The sequence below is a fragment of the Tenrec ecaudatus genome, chromosome X (genome assembly GCF_050624435.1).
Source record: "Tenrec ecaudatus isolate mTenEca1 chromosome X, mTenEca1.hap1, whole genome shotgun sequence".
NCBI lineage: Eukaryota > Metazoa > Chordata > Mammalia > Afrosoricida > Tenrecidae > Tenrec > Tenrec ecaudatus.
Genome location: NC_134548.1, coordinates 104,534,848 through 104,554,686, shown reverse-complemented (window position 1 = coordinate 104,554,686; position 19,839 = coordinate 104,534,848). Strand labels below are relative to the sequence as shown.

The window sequence follows — 19,839 nt, the reverse complement described above, 5'->3', positions numbered from 1 at the left end:
ACAATGGTCTTATCATGTACTTTGAGTCATATCATTTATAGAACTTAGCTATTAGCTTGTCTACCCTTTCAAGCCAGCCCACCCATGATGATTCTTTTGAGAGGCCTCCAGAAAATAACCGTCTATATTATTATTCATTCCAGTTTTTTTCTCCCTTTGGGCATTTGAAGCCCATTTGTTTTAGTTATATACTCAAGGCATAAAAGCTTTTCTATAAAAACTGTTTTGCCGAAGACAGTAAACCATTCTTCTGACTTTTGTGTGTGGACTTTTTACCTTTGTGAATAGCCTTACATTACTCTGGGGAACAGTTCCTGAGTACTTGAAGTCAGTGCCATAATTCCCACCAGTAAGCATGTGTGGTTTTCAGTACATCCCATATATTTTGAGAAGGCCCTTAGGACTACCCTCTTGCCAAGCAGGATCTCCGACGGGCAGAATCCATTGCAATCATGGATTGTTCTCTGGGGTCAGACCTTGGCTCCGTGATACCTCATGGTTATGTGTTTCAACATGGGGCACAAGGTTACCAAGAATGTGAACTAACCACGAGGCACAGCTGCCACCATGGGGGTCTCATCAAACACACCCCCTTTGTGCAGGACCTGTGTCTTTGCACCCCGCAGTGGGCACACCATGGAGCTAGTCAAGGTTTCCAAGGACAGGCAGGTCCGTAATGTCATTAAAAAGTGAGCACAAATGTTTTGAGAATGATGAGGGCAACCTATGTTCAAATGTGCCTTCCACAATTGCTGTGTATATGGATTGTGATGAGAGTTGTGTGAGCCCGTAAAAAAAAATGATAAAAAAGTGAGAACACAAAAGTGCATCAAGAAGCTAGAAGAGCTGAGCAGCCAGATTCTGGAGCCACGAAGAAGGCAACTGTCAAGAAGGACTGAACCCCACATCCCCGTGTATAATAACCCTCCGCCCCCACCCCTTTCTCATCAGTTCCGTTGAAGCTGCTGCTTCTGGAATGATCTTACAATCCTGTTTTTGACATTTCCACTTTTTATCTTCTCAAGCTTCCTTAATATTATCACAGGCAGCACACAATTTAATGTACATCTTAACTTTATTAAGTAAGTATGCATTACACATAAATTGAAAGTCACTTTTGGTCCTGCTTAGAGACAGGTGTTTATTTTGAGGCAAAATGATAGCAGCTGTCCATGGTTGTGCTGCTACTAAACTACTTCTCCTGGGTGGCTTGATGTGGGCACAACCTCCTGCAAAACCCCTTCAGTGAGCAGGCTGTGCTGTGACTTCCCTCTCTGGCAGAGGGTCACAATGTAGACAATAAGTTCGTAAAGAGCTCCTCTGTGGCAGAGGTAGTTTTGGGCCTGCATTAGGAATCACAGAAGACATCTGGTCAAATACATAAAAAAGAGGCCAAAGAGTCACCCAGAGCTCAGAGTTAGAATCCGTTGTGTTATCAAGATAATTGTTCAGAGTGACAAAATATCAACCGAATAGTAGTATCGCCCAGTTAGCTACTTAACATCAAAGCATGCAACAACAGCTTCTGCAGGCATTAAATTTCAGAGACAGCCTCGTCTTTGGCTTGAGCACCAAGGATGCATTTCAGAAAGTAAAAAGAACATTTAAACACAATGACTAATGTAGTGGACTGAATGGCGCCCCCCCCTTTCAAAAGAATTATGTCCACATCTCAGTCCCTAGAACTTGGAATGTGACTGTGATTTGGTAAAAGGGTCTTGGTAATGTAATTAAGGATTTCAAGGTGAGGTAATCATGGACACTATAGGTGGGTTCTAATCGCCATCCCAAGAGTCCATTTAAGAAAGAAGAGGGAGATTTGACACATGAAGGAGAAAGTTATGTAAAGATATGGGAGAGACAGACAGCTTATACAAGCCAAGGAAAGCAAGCAGTCATAAAGAGATGTAAGCGGCAAAGAACAGACTCTCTCCCACAGCCTTGGAAACTCCTTGATTTGGGGCCCCTAGAAAAGTGGAGGTACACATTTCTCGTCTTTCAATCCATGCTGTTTGTGGTAAGTTGCAGCAATAGTTACAGGGATGGAACACAGATTTTGGTTGGGAAGTGTAATGCTGTTATAAACCAATACCTAGAAATGTGCACATGGTTTCAGAAGTGGATAATGGGTAAAAACTAGAATGATTTTGAGGCACATCATAGAAAAAACCCCAAACCTTTGATTACCTTAAACAGACTGCTGGTTAAGGAGGCAATTCTGGTGAGAGCGCAGGAAGAGATGATGAGCATGGTAGCTTCTATGGTCGTAGAGCCCGAAGATGGTCAGGAACAGAATGTTGGTCAAAAAAGGAACATTAGAGACACTTCTGTTGAGGACTCAGAAGTGAGTGAGCATTCTGGAAAAGCCAGAAACTGGAGGAAGGTTATCTTTGCGATGTAGTTGCAAAAAGCTTAGCTGAATTGTCTCTTACAGTTGTGAGGAAAAAAGAAATTTGTTAAGTGATAAATTTAAATATTTAACTGAGGAGACTTTTGAGCCAACTGTTGAAGTTAGGATGTGGTTTCTCTTGCTACTTAACAGTAAAAGAGGAAAGAGCTATCTGGAGAAGGGAATTGTTAAGCAAAAAGGACCTGGTAAATTGGGAAATTCTGAGCCCACCCAGATGGCAAAATAAGCTACAATTAGATTTGCTATTAGGAAAATATCCTTCAGAGGGAAGGCAAAGGGTATAGCTTGATGACCTTTGGAATACAGCAGGGTCTACACAAGAACATCTGTGAAGATTTTATGTGAATTAACGTAACACACATAAGTGGTTCAGAGGCCCCACCTATCCCAAGTTATTTTAAAAATAATGTTACACCAATAAAAATGCTTTCAGATTGAATCAGAAGTGGCAGAGACAGGACAAAATCCAAGAACTATGTAAGACTCCAAAAATGCTAGTATAAATTCTAGGCTGAGATTTTTGGAGTATAAATTCTAGGCTGAGATTTTTGGGGGTGAATATGTTTGGGTATGGCATTTTGATGACCAGAGGGAAGATTGTAATGATAAATGGTGCTCTCCCCAAAGTTATGTCCTGATCCTAAGCCAGGAATTTATGAATTTTACCTTATAAGGCAAAATATGTATGTTAAGTATCTTAAAAGGAGCAGCTCACCATGGATTGTCCAGGTAAACCCGAAATACAATCATTGTATCTTTATAAAAGAGAAGGAGGAGGCGTTTAGAGACATGCACACAGAGGGGATGAATACACAGAGAAGGAGGTGAAGTCAAAATGATTAAGAAGGCAGAGAGTGAAAATGATATGGTCACAAGTCAACGAATGCTGACATCTTCCAAGAGTTTGGAAGAGGAAAGGAGAGTAGTTGCCCCTGGATCTTCCAGAGGGAACACAACCTGGGTGACAAGTCTATGCCAAATTTTGGGTCCCCAGGATTGTGAGAGAATAAATACCCATTGTGTTAAAGCATTAAGTATGTGGTCTTTTGTTATAGCAGCCACAGGAAAGGAATGAAACTGAGTAAACATTTTAAGGGTTTTGTAGTCTCTTAAATAACATTCTGGGGGGTAAATCTGCATAAATAGTGTTTCCCACACATGGTAGTAATAAACCCAACATAAGACTTAAGTAGTATGGGGTTCTGTACTAAAAATGTCACTGTGTGCTTTTTTACTTCGTGATATTTTCCTGTAAACAAACAAACAAACCCCCAAATGACAAACTGCAACTGCTGGAGCAGGACCATTAAAAACAGGGAAACAAACCCTTACCAGAAGGAACTTCATAAAAACCTGGAAAGGTTTTCAATCTTTGTGAAAAGCATATGGGGTTAGTTTAAATATAAATATATAATTTATCAATCATAGGTCTTCATTCTTTTTCATAAAGTAGAAAACAAATCAAATTTATATCTGGAAAAGGTAAAACATGTCAGTAATTTTTACCTTTTCTGGCTTGATAGCAATGGCATGGTAAAATCCCTCAATTTTACTCAGGGTTAACATTTAAAAAAATACCATTTTCATACAGGGTGAAAGGCTACCGAAAGACTCAAGCTAGCTTGTGAAGTCAAAAATACACACATTAGGCATATATATAAGTTAAAAGAATCTAAACTTTTATTGTTTTTAAAAAAGTGTGAAATTGCTATCTCCCTTCAGTTTTTGTGCATTTTTTTCAAGATAGGATAAAACTATAACATCTCAGATATTGTTACTTTTATTGGTGTTTCTATTGTAGCAGCTTCAGAGCTTTGGGACATAAAATCTGATTAAGAAGATATTGGAGGGAAAGATAGTAGTTGAAATCATGATACATGGATGTAAAGGTACATAAGCTGGCGGTCACTTGTTTACGCTATTTTTTCAGATGGTGAATTGCCAAATGAGTCGTTTGTTCTTTCTGAATGTCTACAATGTGCCATGGGGGAGTAGAAATAGTATTTTCTATATAAGAAATATACGTATATGAAATCTTTTATAATAATTAAAATCCTTGGCATTATTCTTAAAATTGCACTCCAGAGAAGTTATCCCACATTTTATTCAAGGAATATCTTAAAATAATAGACAAGTTAAGCATAACTTCCACTGTGTCATCTATTTAAGACAAATGCAGAGTTTGGTTGCACACTGCTCCCCCACCCCCACGCCCCACTCCAATGAGGTTTGGGTGGTATCATTCTAATTTGTTAATAAAATGTGGTAAGCCTGATGGTGATTGAGGAGTTCTCTTTGCTACTAGGATCTGAAGTCATTGTAGCAAGAGATATAAATATATACACATATATACACGTACATACATCGAATTTCTAGTTTTCTTCTTCAGACCACCAAAGCGGAATTGCAAAGGGGAGTAGGGAGTTAGATAAAACAATTGACCTTTCAGACAGTTTTCTGCTGCCTCCTGCAGAGAGAATTTCTCTCTCTCTCAGTCTTCTAGAACTCGATTCCCTGCCTTCGAGGGGGTCTAGGAAGGACGAAGCAGTGAAATAGGTAATAAAACCAGAGAGGACAGGAATCACTATTTGTGTTTTAAAATTTAAATAAAGGTCATAGAATTTTCAGATTCTTCCCTAGCATAAACATTAAAATGGGATTTACGTTCACAAAAATAGCCATTATAAAGTGTTTGTATAAAGTAGATGCATATGCATAATTAGAAAATACCTCTTTAAATAAAGTTGAAATCACTTTCTGTAACTGATTCTGCTAAACTTTGGTTTATTTTTAGCAACGATAAGTGCCTGCAATATCAGGCTGTAACTCTAGATTAATGATAAATTTAATTTCAGCCAAAGCAGATGAATCCATCAGCTCTCACTTGAGATAAGATTCTAAATAACTTGACTGAGGGCAATAGAGCTGATTTCTTTCTTTTTTTAGTTCCCAAAATGGCTGTTCTGATAGTGCACACACCGTTAGTGCCTGTCCAAAATCATAGATGTGCACATTTCTATTGGTCTTTTCCGCTTGCCCACAGCCAAGGTCAGAAGCGGATATTGACTGATTCTTGCTTACTTGCCTTTTCCTTCTCTTTCCTTCTTTTGAAAGGTGGTGACCTGAAATTTGGGGCCAGTTTGTAAAATTTTGACCAACTGCAATGTTTTGGAACATTCTTTGTTCTCTTCAATGGCTTTTATTTTCATCTTGGTGACATCAGATTACATAAAACTATGAATAACAGACATCAGTACACTCAAAAGGAACACACTTTTGTTCTAATCCTGCCAGTGGTGTTCATAGTAGTATCACTGTGGGAGGAGTCTGGTAGTAGTTTGACAAACGCACAGATTTCCTCTCCGTCTCTTGAGTGTATGTTTTGTTCTTCTCAGAATGTAGAATCTTTGTGTACTTCAACATTTTTCAAACTCTTTGGCATCAAGAATCACTTAGATGCGATAGCTCCATTGTGGCGAGAGCGTGACCTTTCCAAAGGTACCCGTCTGTTATCTGTAAGACAAAGAGCACAAAAGGAAAAAAAAACAAAAATGAGTTTTAGAGCTCGCCGATTACGCAGTGTCAGGTCAAGAGATCTCCACACAGTCCTGCACAAGCACTTCAAATGAATATGTACATAAGCAACCAGGAGCCTGGATCTCAGGGGTTTACCCCATAGCAGCCAGGCTGAGTTCAACAGTTCTGCCATCGGCAACAAATGGCCTTCCGGGTAAGTGACGTCAGAGCAACAAAGGGAATGGAAGAATTCTCTCTAGCACAGTCCCCTTGGAAATAGCATGGAACAACACAAATTCTCTGGGAAAGATGTTAAATGGAAAGGCTCTAGGTAATAGTGCCTTTTGTTGGAAAGCACTTCTCTTCCCCAAGAGTGCTCAGTCTGCATGGCGGCAACCTCTAGAGGGCACCAGCATGGGCGGGTTTTTTTCCCCTGTCTTTCATTTTTTATAATGATTGCAATATTTGGCAATCAAACCATCTCCCAGTCCTTGCTTGACTGTATGATGTAAACAAATTCAATATATTATATAGTCATTATGGGAATGAAGAATGAATAGGTCCTAATCTCCCCACCACGCGCAGGAAGAATAATCCCTGGAGTGATTCTAACTGTTGGCATGAAGCTTGGAAAGCAAAGTTTCAAAGCATTGGAAGTTGCTGAAAATAGTTTTAGCTTTAATAAGAAGAAGGTTTACAGCTCTGCACTGCAATGATCACTACTATGTTATTATCACCTCTGCTTTATGCTCGGCTTAAATGCAATTGATGTGGGTGAAAATCTCTCAGGGAAAAAAAAAGCATAATACACTTATATTCTCTATTTAGAATGAGCCTAGGTCCCTAGAAATAATGACAACCACCGGCACTTACATAAATGCTAACACTTTACACTCGTTAATTGGCTAATTCACACAACATCCCCGGGAGGTAAGCCCATTTCATTCTATCCTATTATCTCTGCTTTAGTGATGAAGGTTACATAGCAAATCAATGGCATGACAAGGGATCATAATGCAAAGTTAATGCCTGAATGTCAGGCCTGCTTTGTTCAGGAGGTAGATGTTGGGGCCTCCCAAGCTACTACTCATTTCCTCCCTTCCAAAGACGTCCTGCCTGTCACACGGGAAGGATGGAGAGCACCGAGACGTGCTTAGGTTTGGCCATCGTGCCTTTCTGTAGAAGCGTCTCTTGATTGATTCCTAGTAGTGTGTGGTCAGTCCACAGAGCGATGCTCACTGACCCCCACAACCTTGGCCTCATTAACACCAAGGCATGAGCCAACCAGCCCCACTTTCCAGCCCACAGAATGCTCCAGAACGCAATGAGCTCACTGAGATGTGCGAAAGAAAGAGGCATTTCTTTTTCTACTCAGATATCTCTGAATGATGGATGATTTTGGTATCCTTTGAAAGCTACCATTAAAAAATTCATTATTTAGTTTGTGATAGCAATCACAATTTAGCTACAAATGTGAAGATAAGACTTTGCGATAAAGAGCTTATGACTTAGATCTCAACTGGTTTGCATATAAATGGGCTTAGGTTTTTAGAGACAATATTTAAAAATGAGATTATAATATACTGGCTATCACTGCATTGCTAGTATGTAAGCATGCTGGGTTAAAGCTGCCAGAAACTAGAATGTTGGGAGCATTCTGAAGGGATTGTTTTAGTGCAAATGAAGGCTGGCATCTTGGGGATCTATACACTAGAGTCACCAGCCACGGCAATTTACCTCAGGAATACCACTGTTGCCCCAGGGTCCCATTTACTGCTTACTGGATTCCTGAGAAGAACCACATCCTCCCCAGCCAGGCAGCATTAAACGATGTGATGTGAGGAATCACAGTAACCAGCAACTTTCTGGTGGCATTTCGTGTGAGAAAAGAAGCAGAGTTTTTTCCGGTGAAAATGGACTAAAGAAAGGACCGGGGAGCTTCCAGAATGCAGGATAAACACTGCTTCAGGGCCCACATCCAGCTTTTGGCACACACATGAGTATTCCACATTTGCTTCTTTCTCCCAAATTTCTTTCTCTTCCTTCCTTTTCTTTACTCTGTCCTTAATTTAATGAGAAATAATTCTGAGAAGAAGCAATTTTGTAAAGGTCACCACTGACTTTTTTTCTGTACTTACATTTCTGAAATGTCAACCTACAATCTTATTTATGAAAACATGCCATTAGAAACAATGGCCACAATAGCAGATCTGGACCTTTTGATTTATTTCTAATTCTTTGTATTTATATTAATCTTAATTAAGTTGTGACATGTATATTTATATTCGAGACTAGAAGAGATCAAGTCAGAAGTTAAACAGAAGATGGCATTTAGCATGTATACAATATATGAGTATATTACATATATAATCTTCATCTCTCAACGGTTAGAAAGCTAATGACAACTTTTCACCTTTGGATTCAGGCCTTTTTGGAGCAGCGACTGAGACCCATTGAACTCTTCAAAAGACAACTTGTATATTTCTCGTATCATGTGGTAATGCACACATATCTCCATGGCCTGGGCCTTGTACGATCATCGTATTTAAGCAACTATTCGATGTCTTTGCCATCAGTGGGGAATTTGGATGACTGTGAAGGCTTCCCATCTGGGGATACTGGCTGAGGAAGTGGGTGTCATCTGACATGATCCGAGAGCTCCACAAAACCTAACCTCATCCAAATTCTAACGAGGCTCATGCTGTCAACGCTAGTCAGACTTGTCCACTTCAGACAATGAAAATGGGAACATGACCTTCCAAAAGTGAATGCGTTACATTAAAATGTGAGTGGCTTCAGATATGATGGGGTCTTGTTCACAAGTTAGGAGACCTGGTGGGGCAGTCGGTTAAGCATTGAACTGCTGGATGAAAGGTGAACAGCAGACGCCCACCAACCATTTCCCTGGGAACGATAAGGCACTCTGCTTCAGGGAAGATGCAGAGATTTGGAAACCCTATGGTTGTGACAGTGTTGCTAGGAGTGGGACTCCACTCAGACAGTTGGTTTGGCTGTGGCATCTCGATCTAATTTTTCTGCTGTCTTTTTGGAGTCAAAGTGTGAGCGATTGGTGGACTGCTGTCTAGATTTATTTGTTGAGGACAATGAACAATGAGATATAGGAAAACATTTCTCATTGGAGGGCGAAGGATTGATTTTTAAAAATATTTTTCATTTGCGTTTTTGTGCCAATGAATGGGGTAGCATAATGTGTATCGGCACGGTGTTCCACAGGGTTACCGATGGCTACATTTTCAGAAGCAGATAACCAGGCTTGTCATTCAAGAAACATTCCAAGGTGGACTCAAACTTCCAACTTTGGGGCTAGTAGTCCTAGCCTGTTAGCTGCTGGCACCATCCAGGAACTACAAGCAGGTCATAGTTTATGCCATCTATTTGAGTCTGACTCCCGGGGGCTTTTTAGGATGAAATATTTACAACTGTACATCACCTGGTATTTTCTCTGTCAAAGTAGATGATGGGTTTAATCATTTAACCATATAACCATTACACCCTCAGGACTTCTTTTGAATCATTTTATTGGGCCTCTTACAGTTCTTATCACAATCCATATATCCATTGTGTCAAGCACATTTGTATATATGTTGCCATCATCATTATCAAGGTATTTTCTTTCTACTTGAGCCCTTGGTATAAGCTCATTTCCCCCCTCCCTTCTCCACCATCCCTCATGAAACCTTGATAATTTATGAATCATTTTTATTTTCGTATCTTACACTGACCACTGTCTCCTTTCACCCGTGTTTCTGTTGTTCATCCCCCTTGGTGGTAGGTAGTTATACATCGATCATTGTGATCTATTTCCCCTTTCTCTCCCCACCTTCCCCTACCCTCATGGTATTGCTACTCTCATTATTATTCCCGAGGAGTTCATCTGTCTTGAATTCTGTGTGTTGAGATCTCTTATGTGTACCAGGGTACATGCTCTGCTTTAGCCGGATTTGTAAGGTAGAACTGGGGTTATGATAGGTTGAGGGGAGGAAGCATTAAAGAACTAGAGGAATGTTGTATGTTTCATCACTGCTATACTGCACCCTGGCTAACTCGTCCCTTCCTTGTGACCTTTCTGTGAGGGGATGTCAAATTGTCTACAGATGGGCTTTGGCTATCCACTCTGTACCACCCAATCCTCCCCTCATTCACATCAATATGATTGCTTCCTACAAGAATGTCTACAGAGTCTCAAATATGTCTTCATGGATTAAGATGTCCCCCGAATAGATGTTATTTGCAAACACAAGGATTAAACACAGCACTAAAAATGCCAGTCCCTATGTGTATTTTCCAAATGTACTCTTGTTGGGTAAACATACACATTATCTAACGCATTCTCTTTGGTCATCAAAGGCCTGTCTTTGAAACACGCCCCATGTGAAGATGAACAAACTTTGATTCTACAGAAGCAACCCTGTTCAAGGCATAGAGTTGAAAAGTAGGACAGAATTAAGTGAAAATGTGCATCTTGTGAAAGACAAGTGGGCCAAACTGAAACAAAATTCCAATCTGTCACCAGAGGGGAATTAAAACATGTAATTTACCTTTAACATGGTTCTGCCCATTCTGAATCCCAGCTTAACCATGAAACCTGGTTCAAAAGGCAACCTGGTGTCCCTGTGGTTAAAATGCTCAGTTACTAACCACAAGATAGATGGCTGGAACGTGCTACCTGCAGTGCTGGGAAAAGACATGGTAGTCCACTTCTGTAAAGTGCCACAGTCGCGGAAACTCAATGGGGGCAGTTCAACTTTTTCCTAGGGTTGCCAGGTGTCCGAATGGACTTGACAGCAGAGGGTTCGGTTATAAGAACAAGAAACTTTATGCTTAATGTAAGCACTACTTGATTTGATTTCATTTCCACGTCTTCCTGAGTCTCGTAGTGAATGGAGAAAACCTATTATCGAATTGCTCCAGAATTCATCCATGCTATGGACAGAGCACATCATCCATGAAATCTATGACTGTCACAGCATTTCAGATCCATAACTCAATCTGCTGCATTAATTTCCTTGTGACCCAAAACTGTCTCAAATGAGATAGCAGCAGATGAATCATCACACCATCCAAAAGGTGATGGAAGGAAGAGATGAAAGAGTTAGAGCCCTTGGGAGGTAATCAGAGCATGCTTCTCCACCTTCCTCCTGCCACGCCCCTTCAATGCGGTGCCTCATGCTGTGCTGACCCCCAACCATAACATTATTTTCGTTGCTACCTCATCACTGCAATTTTGCTACTGTTGTGAATCACGCGACCCCTGTGAAAGGGTCGTGCAACCCCCAAAGGGGTCGTGACCCACAGGTTGAGAACCGCTGCTCTAGCAGCAGGCGTGTGGCACTAATGGTTTGAGACTACCTTGTACACTGTAAGATCCGGTCAAGGTGAAACAGTGAAAATTGTGATAAAAGACCATGTCCATTATCCGTCTGTCCCAGGTTAGGTTTTTATCTGCTGTCTCAAAAATGGCTGTTTTCTCCTTGGCACTTCATAGCCATGAAGAGGTAGGTATCAATGCTGATCTGACATGAAACTGGGGCCACAAGAAGGAATTGGGCCTGTACTAGTCTCTCATAGCAGGATAACAAATCTATGACCACTGGGTTACAAAACATCCCACTTTATGCTGCTACAAAGTATCCCATTTTCATGGAAATCAGTTGGCTAGCACACCAAGTAAAAAAGTCCTCTTCAATTTAGTCAGCTTTCAAAGGGAAAAAAAGCTTTGAAAAAAGGATCTTGTGGTAGATTTAGCATCTAAGGGCAGGCGTTAGAGGTCTGGATTTATAAGGAAGCCAGATAACTTTAGGCTACCAATTGAGTATTATTTGCGTTCCAAAAACTGATGGAAGAAAGATAATTTATACTAGAATATTGTACTAAACTGTCTTATATGAACATACACTCCCCCCCCGTCCTTTTATTCTCTAATTTCAAAGCTATCTTTTTCTTTGTGATTTTAGGACACAGTTTATCACTAGAAATGACCGAAAGCTGGCAGACTTGTGACTAGTCTCTTCATTGTCAGCCAATTCCTCTATTAGCTAGTTAACCGGGTTCATTCTCACCATTACGGATATATATGAACACACACATAAACACACACACACAGAGAGAGAGAGAGAGAGAGAGAGAGAGAGAGAGAGAGAGAGAGAGAGAGAGAGAGAGAGAGGAGCTCATGATAGTGAACAAGGGTACATGAGCACTGAAACAATATATGCAATTCTCCATTCGACTTTTCCATTTGAAATTATACTATAGAAGCATGATATTGAAAACATGATTTTTAATCATCACATACTATTCTAGTATACAAATATACTAGACTTTAGTTTATATTTGTCCACTGCAGGACACTGAATTTGTTCCTAATATTTTGCTCTTATAAACAGCATAGCATTGAACATTCTCATTGTTACCTAGGCCAGTCCAGAAGTAGTGTTGTTATATACAAGGGTATTCAATGGAATTCCCAGAATTACATTAATTTATATCCCAAGGGAGTGTGGTGTCTACCTTTTTTTATTCTTAGGAAATGCTTTTTAAAAAATGCACTATTATGAAAAGTAAAACAAGGCATCGGATTCTTTCTTATTTTGAAATGCTTCAAATTCTAGTGAGGTACAACTATTCATATGCTTATTATCCATTTATATTTTTCCTTGTAATGATGAATAGGTCCTTGATTATTTATATATTAGGGTCTTCTATTTTGAAGTCTACATATGATCATTATATACCAATTAAAATATTCAGTAGAAATATTTTCCTTAGTTTGGCAATTGCATATTATACACTTTATGTTGTGGGTTCACAGAAACACATGACTTTAGTTTTACGACTTTTATGTAGTTAAATCTAACACTCTTTGGCATAGTGATTTGTTTTACTGTTTTTAACCTTAGAAAGTGCTTCTCTAGCTAGGAAGATTAGAGAAACATTTAACTGTATCTTCTTGATCTGTAAGCCTTTATTATTTTTAACATTTAGCTAGTTAAATGATTTGAAATTAATTTTGTTGCAAAATTATCTGTTAAGTTTCTCCATTGTTTTCTCTCTTTTCTTTCCTCCTTTACAAAGAGGAAATAACTCCACACCACTGCCATATATTACATTATCTATCCTAGAGTCTATTTCTATTCCTCCATTAATCTAAATATTATCCTACTGCTTTGGTGCCAATCCATCCTGGTTTCTGATTTCAGCCTTACAACATACTTTAATAAGTGGGGGAACTGTTGTTTTTGTTAGGTGCCATCAAGTTCTGACGCAGAGCGACCCTATGAACAACACAGCCTGGTCCTGCGCCAGCCTCGCGATTGCTCTTATGTTTGAGCCCATTACTGCAGCCACTGTGTCCATCCATTTCATTGAAGGCCGTTCTCTTTTTTGCTGCCTCTCTACTTCACCAAGCATGAAGTCATTCTCCTGGCACAGTCCCCCCAAATCCTTGCCTTTATGGAACATTCTGGCTCTACTTCTTCCCAGATAGATTCATTTGTTCTTTTGGCAGTCCATTGTATTTTCAATATTCTTTGCCAGCACCGTAATTCAAACCCATTGATTCTTTTTTTTTGGTCTTCTTTATTAAATGTCCAACTTTCAAATGTAAGTGAGGCGAATGAAAACACCCTGGGTTTGGTGAGGATCCAATTCGTTGCTTTTCAGTACTTTAAGGAGGGCGTGTACAGCAGATCGACGCAATGAAATGTTTCCTTCGATCTCTTGACTGCTGCTTCTATGAACATTGATTATGGCTTCAAGGAGGATGAAATCCTTGACAACTTCAATATCCTGATATTATCTATTGGTCCAGTTGTGAGGAGTTTTTTTTTTTCTTTACAGGGAATTATAATCCATTATGAAGAAGCTAGTCACCGATCATTCATATTTTCATTTCTAATATGCATTTTTCGAGCCCATTTTGGAATTCTACATCATGCCCTCATCACAAAACAACCCCAAAACAACACTGTCACTAATGGGCACTGGCTGATCCTAGTAAAGATAAACTGATGTCTTCTTGTTGAGCATCACTAATGAGTAAGTACTGTCAAAGTCTCTAAGAATTCTCTTCACGTTCCTCGTTTCTTTTCCTTTGGGTGTGTGCATATTTTAAAACACCTTGATATCATGATTTGAGTGAGAGTTTATAGTGCAAAACGGTTTTTGACTCAACAGCCCATCCATATTTTGCTTTGTGACATCGATTGGAGCCCCCACAATGTAAAACCACTCTTTCTAACGGTGTTTAAAGTTTCCAATCAAGCATCCTTCTTTCCTATCTGTGTCACCATTTGCTGAGCTTTATCCCGGTGCAAATGATGTCCTCTGGACATTATCTGATTGATTGTTCTTAATGGTGCACACCTCCTTGGCGTTACCGTTCACACTATAGACCTGTCCCACATTTCCATAAATACTTAACAAGGCTTCTTTCCACTTATTCTGAGCGAACCACTTTTCTTCTAGAAACAAACATGCCCAGCACTTAAAAACAAGAGTATTACCAATTATACCGAGAGATTTAATAATCATGCTCAGAGGGCCTTATGAATCTATCTAACTCATCACAATTTGAATAATTGGAATTACATTTATAGCTTTTTTGGCTGTGGATAATGCCTACTGTTTTTTATGTTGTAAATGTTAATTCCTAATTTTTAAATTAAATACTTTCATTGGGGGCTCTTACATTCTTATCACAATCCATACATTCATCAATTGTCTCAAGCACATTTGCACATATGCTGCCTGCCATCATCATTTTCAAAGCATTTTCTTTCTACTTGAGTCTACAGATGGGCTTTGGGGCTCCACTCCGCACTCCCCCTCATTCACAATGATATGATTTTTTTTTTTGTTCTTTGATGCCTGATACCTGATCCCATCGACACCTCGTGATCACACAGGCTGGTGTGCTTCTTCCATGTGGGCTTTGTTGCTTCTCAGCTAAATGGCACCTTGCTTATCCTCAAGCCTTTAAGACCCCAGATGCTATATATTTTGATAGCCAGGTACCATCAGCTTTCTGTACCACATTTGCTTATGTACCTGCTTTTTCTTCAGTGATCATGTTGGGAAGGTGAGCATCATAGAAAGCCAGTTTAATAGAGCAAAGTGTTTTTGCATTGAGGGAGTACTTGAGTTGAGGCCCAATTTCCATCTGCTACCTTAATATTAAACCTATAAGTATATGCACAAATATCTATTTCCCCATTGTCATACATAAATATATTTACATGTGTACATGCCTGTATTTAGAACTTTATAAATTACCTTTGCCTCCTAGTTCTTTCCTCTCTTTCCTTTCACTTTCCTCTTTTCCCACTATCATGCTCAGCTTTCATTTGGGTTTCTTTAATTCCTCTCAGTTACATTGCCCTTGTTCAAGCCCTACCAGGCCTCTTACACCCGCCTCACCATCGATTTTGGACAATGTCATTGAGATGAGAATAGGGCTAGAGCTCCTTCATTGGTAAGTGGAGGTAACTGATTGGTTTCCAGACATACATTTTTGCACAGCACTCTGTGTCTCCAATTCTGTTGGAATAAAACCTTCTGATACAGTTTAGATCCTGTGGTACCTAGTAGGAACCATGTTTATAAAGCATGTTGTAAACATATGAGGAATTAAAGGGGGGGGCCAACCCAGGGACAAGTGAAAAACAAGTGAACTAAAATCTATGGAAAGAAGGGGATAGGATGTCTAGTGGCGCGTAATCAATAGAAACGTAGCAGCGAGAAATTACTACACCCGAATGCAGGCTGAACGTGATAGTGGGACAAGAGGAAAGTGAATGGAAATAGAAGAAAGAACCAGGAGGTAAAGGACATTTATAGAAGTCTAAATACAGGTATGTGCATATGTAAATATATTTATATAACGAGAGGGGAATAGATCTATGTACTTATAGCTATTTGTTAAGAATTAAGGTTGCAGATAGACATTGGGTCTCAGCTCAAGTACTCCCTCAATAAAAGTACACTTTGTTTTAATAATCTGGCATTCTGTGATGCTCACCTTCCTGACATGATTGCTGAAGACAAAATGGGTGCATAAGCAAATGTGATAAAGAAAGCTGATGGTTCCTGGCTATCAAAAGATATAACATCTGGGGTCTTAAAGGCTTGAAGATAAGCAAGCGGCCATCGAGCTGAGAAGCAACAATGTCTACAGGGAAGAAGCGCACCAGCCTGTGTGATCATGAGTTGTCGATAGGATCAGGTATCAGGCATTTAAGACCCAGAACAAAATCATACCCAATGTGAATGGGGGGAGGGGTATGGAGTGGAGACCCAAAGTCCATCTGTAGACAATTGGACATCCCCTTACAGAAGGGTCATAAAGAAGAGATGAGGCAGTCGGGGTGCAGTATAGCACAGATGAAACACACAGCTTTCCTCAAGTTCTGTAATGCTTCCTCCCCCTTACCATCATGATCTCAATTCTACCTTAAAAATCAGGCTAGACCAGAGAATGTACACTGGTACAGATAAGAGCTGGAAAAACAGGAATCCAGGACAGATAAAACCCTCAGGACCAATAAGGAGGGTAGCAATACCAGGAGGGGGAAGGGGAAGGTGGGGGTAGCAAGGGGGAACTGATTACAAGGATCATCATATAACCCCGTCCCAGGGGGACAAACCAGAAAAGTGGGTGAAGGACAAAAGAGGACAATGTAAGATATGAAAAAAATTATAAATTATTAAGGGTTCGTGCGGGAGGGAGTAAGGGAGAGGGATGTAAAAAATGAGGAGCTGATACCAAGGACTCAAATAGAAAGAATCATTTTGAGAATGATGATGGCAACAAATGTACAAACATGCTTGACACAATGGAAGGATGTATGGATTGTGATAAGAGTTGTATGCGGCCCCAATAAAATGATTTTTAAAAGAAAGAAAAAGGCCATTTTGTGTAACCTATAACCTTCCATTGCATGCAAATAAATTCATGCAAAGAAAATAGAAACCTACATTACTGTAGTAGTTCAGGTTGGCAGAAGAGATGAAAGTTATTTTAATGAGAATGATCATGGAAAGCAATAATGTTAAAGTAGTTCAGAGGCTACTGTGACTATAGACACACAACTCTCATTAACTGTAATTGGAGCTAAGCACGTGTAATGATAACAAAATAGACCCCTAAATGTCTTTCCAATTGGAAATAAGCAAATGTGTTCCAGGAAACAGCATGGTTTTGTGCAGAAGATACAGTATATTAATTGAGATGTGCAAATTATTTTCACATTGATATTGCTCAGGGTATGATATTGGGCTTTTTCTTATGCTTAAGAATATAGATCTGCTAGAGGTCATGTCTGTACAAAGAAAGCCTTTCCTTTCTCTTCTTAATGCTCAGCATTCATTATGTTATTAAAGGAAAAGTCTCAATAGTTGCAATGGATTTATTAATTCAGTAGCTTGTTATCAGCATGAAACTCTGCTGTGCTAGAGGAAAAACAAATTATATTTTTATAAAACTGCAGCAGTGAGATTAAATCACTTTTCTCTATTTCACTTTCTTCTTATCCTCCCTGCCAGGTAGTAACTCTACTCTTTATCTCTATTATGAACCACATATTTTGCAAACTATCAAATCTTGTAGTAATATAACAGTACATTATCAAACAAACTCAATTATAGTAACTTTAGGAAGATTGAAATACGTGATAAAACTAAAACCAAACAGTGCAATAATATTGCTTCAAGGCATTAAAATCTTAATCCATAATAAGCTACAAATGTAGAAAATATATAATACTTATACTTATCTATCATAAACATCATATTTTCCTAACATGCAAAGCTAACCTCTTAGGATTTTCAAACACTAGTATGTGTATAATTGATAACTTGAATATTTCATAGGGTTTCAGACAAGCATGAGTCAGAAAAAAATAAAATCAGTATATTGTTCAGTATTTCAACTGCCACAAGCCATGCTATTGATTATCTTTGGATTCAATGTCAAAGCTAGTGAATAGCATTTATTTTAATGTCCTTGAATTTGCCCATTAGCCATGTATTATGCTTGCTTCTCCACCAGAGAAGGCAATTGGGCTCTCAGGCAAATGCTCTCTATGAGGTTCAAAGTCTTATGAAAATGTCTGCATATCTGGACATATGTGGAAAGGTAGTAAATTAAAATATGAATGAACGTTAGAAAATAGATGAAGAAACTCCAAGGAAATTATCCTTAAAACTTATGTCAAAGATTAAACCAACAGAGACCAAACTTAAGTTGTAACAGAGCCTGCTCAAGGTATCTCTCCTAGTGACTTATGCATAAACAGTCTCTCCCAAACTGTCTGTTGATTAAGCAATCATGCAATCATTAGCAGTGAATCAGGAACTCATCCTTGAATTGACCTTCAGTTACACTGCTTACATGCAGGGAATGTCATCTGTCCTTAATACAACGAAAGGAATGGAAAGCCAGTCTGTCTGCCTGTCTTCTCTTTGCTTGCCTGCTTTCATCTCTCCTTGTCTTCCTTTTTACCTCAAAAATTTACTTGTGAGCTATCCACAGGGTACCACAATATAACTTATAAGTTATTAGAGGGGTAAGAATAGATGTACGAACAACTACAACATGAAACTATATGTCTCTTGTGGCGTATATTACACTCAAAGTACAATGTCATCCCAATTAGGCTTGAAAGGTCAAATTCAAAGAGACAGCTATTAATTTTTGATTAGTTAAATAAAGAGTTCTACTCCTTAATTGGTAATCATTTGATTACTGAGTTTTGCCTATCTTGATGGGTATGTGAAGCAATGACGTATATAGAGGGAGAATCAGAATTCTTAGAAATATTTAAACTTTTTTTTTCTAGGGAAAGGAAAACACATTGGGCAGATTCATAGTTATAAGAAGTGAGATACTGTTTCATAAACATGATGTTGTTGTGAACTTTAACTACCTGGGAGCATTTAGGTTGACTAGAGTAGTTCTATTTCAATCAAATTAGCAGAAATGGGCCCCCGGTGAAATTGTCCGGTGAGGTTCTTTTGTTGAAGGCAAGATGATCGGAATAGCTGATCAAGGCATAGATGGCAATGACCTAGGGCAAGAGGACTTGGCAGGAGGAAAAGAACGTGGCAGACTGTTTGGGTTGGTGCAGAATAAACTGGCTGTGAAATGGCCTTGTGGATACAGGGTCAGTTCATTACTATCAGCTGTCATCTCTGTGTTTTTCTACTCCATGTGCGGCATAGATCTCTAAGACTACAGATACTAGGCATCAGCCATTTCCCTACCTTTGATCATATGATGGACAATCCTCTGTCATTTTCTGTGGCAGTTATTTCGTGATCTGCCTGAGCTTTGTTGCTGATATGCTGACCTGGAATATCCTTACCTGTCATTTGCTTTGGTTTCTGAATCGCTCTCAGACTATACATCTACTCTTTCTGTTTCCAATATGTCCAACCTATCTCTTAAATTTAGGCTACCTCTTTCTTGCTGATGATGGAAGTTTGCGAGCAGTCAGCCCCACTAAACAGCCTAAGTAGCCCCCGGTACTGTGGGGATATGTAAGCTTGCTGTTTTCAGAGGTAAGGCAGAAATGACAGGCTTTCTCCCTATAAGATGACTCCATTTCCCAAAGGACCAGATCACGGAAATATACCACTAGCTGTGATTTTGAGGAGAGATGATAGTTAATCCAGTGTCCAGTTATGGGAGCTTATACCCAGGTGCTTCCCATTAGTGGTGTTTCCCAACCTAGTCTGTGTTTAATTAATTAGCCAGTTGTAAGACAAAGGTAATGTATATATTTAATATGAGACACTTTACCAGCTGTCAGTACCATTGTTTTAAAATATCAACTGTCCCTTGAGGTAGATGCCAGCTAGCATTGAGGACAGAGTCAAAACATGGCTTCTCAATCTCA

General features: G+C 39.3%; 1 protein-coding gene across 2 annotated transcripts in view; it reads right to left on the bottom strand.

The window, feature by feature from the left end:
- Window positions 1-1,080: 1,080 nt before the first annotated feature.
- Window positions 1,081-19,839, bottom strand: part of DIAPH2 (diaphanous related formin 2) — a 925,981-nt gene continuing 907,222 nt past the window's right edge. The window contains exon 26 of one of the 2 annotated variants that reach the window (XM_075539526.1): window positions 1,081-5,923. In XM_075539526.1, coding sequence (XP_075395641.1) covers window positions 5,859-5,923 — 65 coding nt within the window. In that variant the 3' untranslated portion in view covers window positions 1,081-5,858. The remainder of the gene's footprint in view (window positions 5,924-19,839) is intronic. The other variant, XM_075539525.1, reaches the window with a different exon arrangement.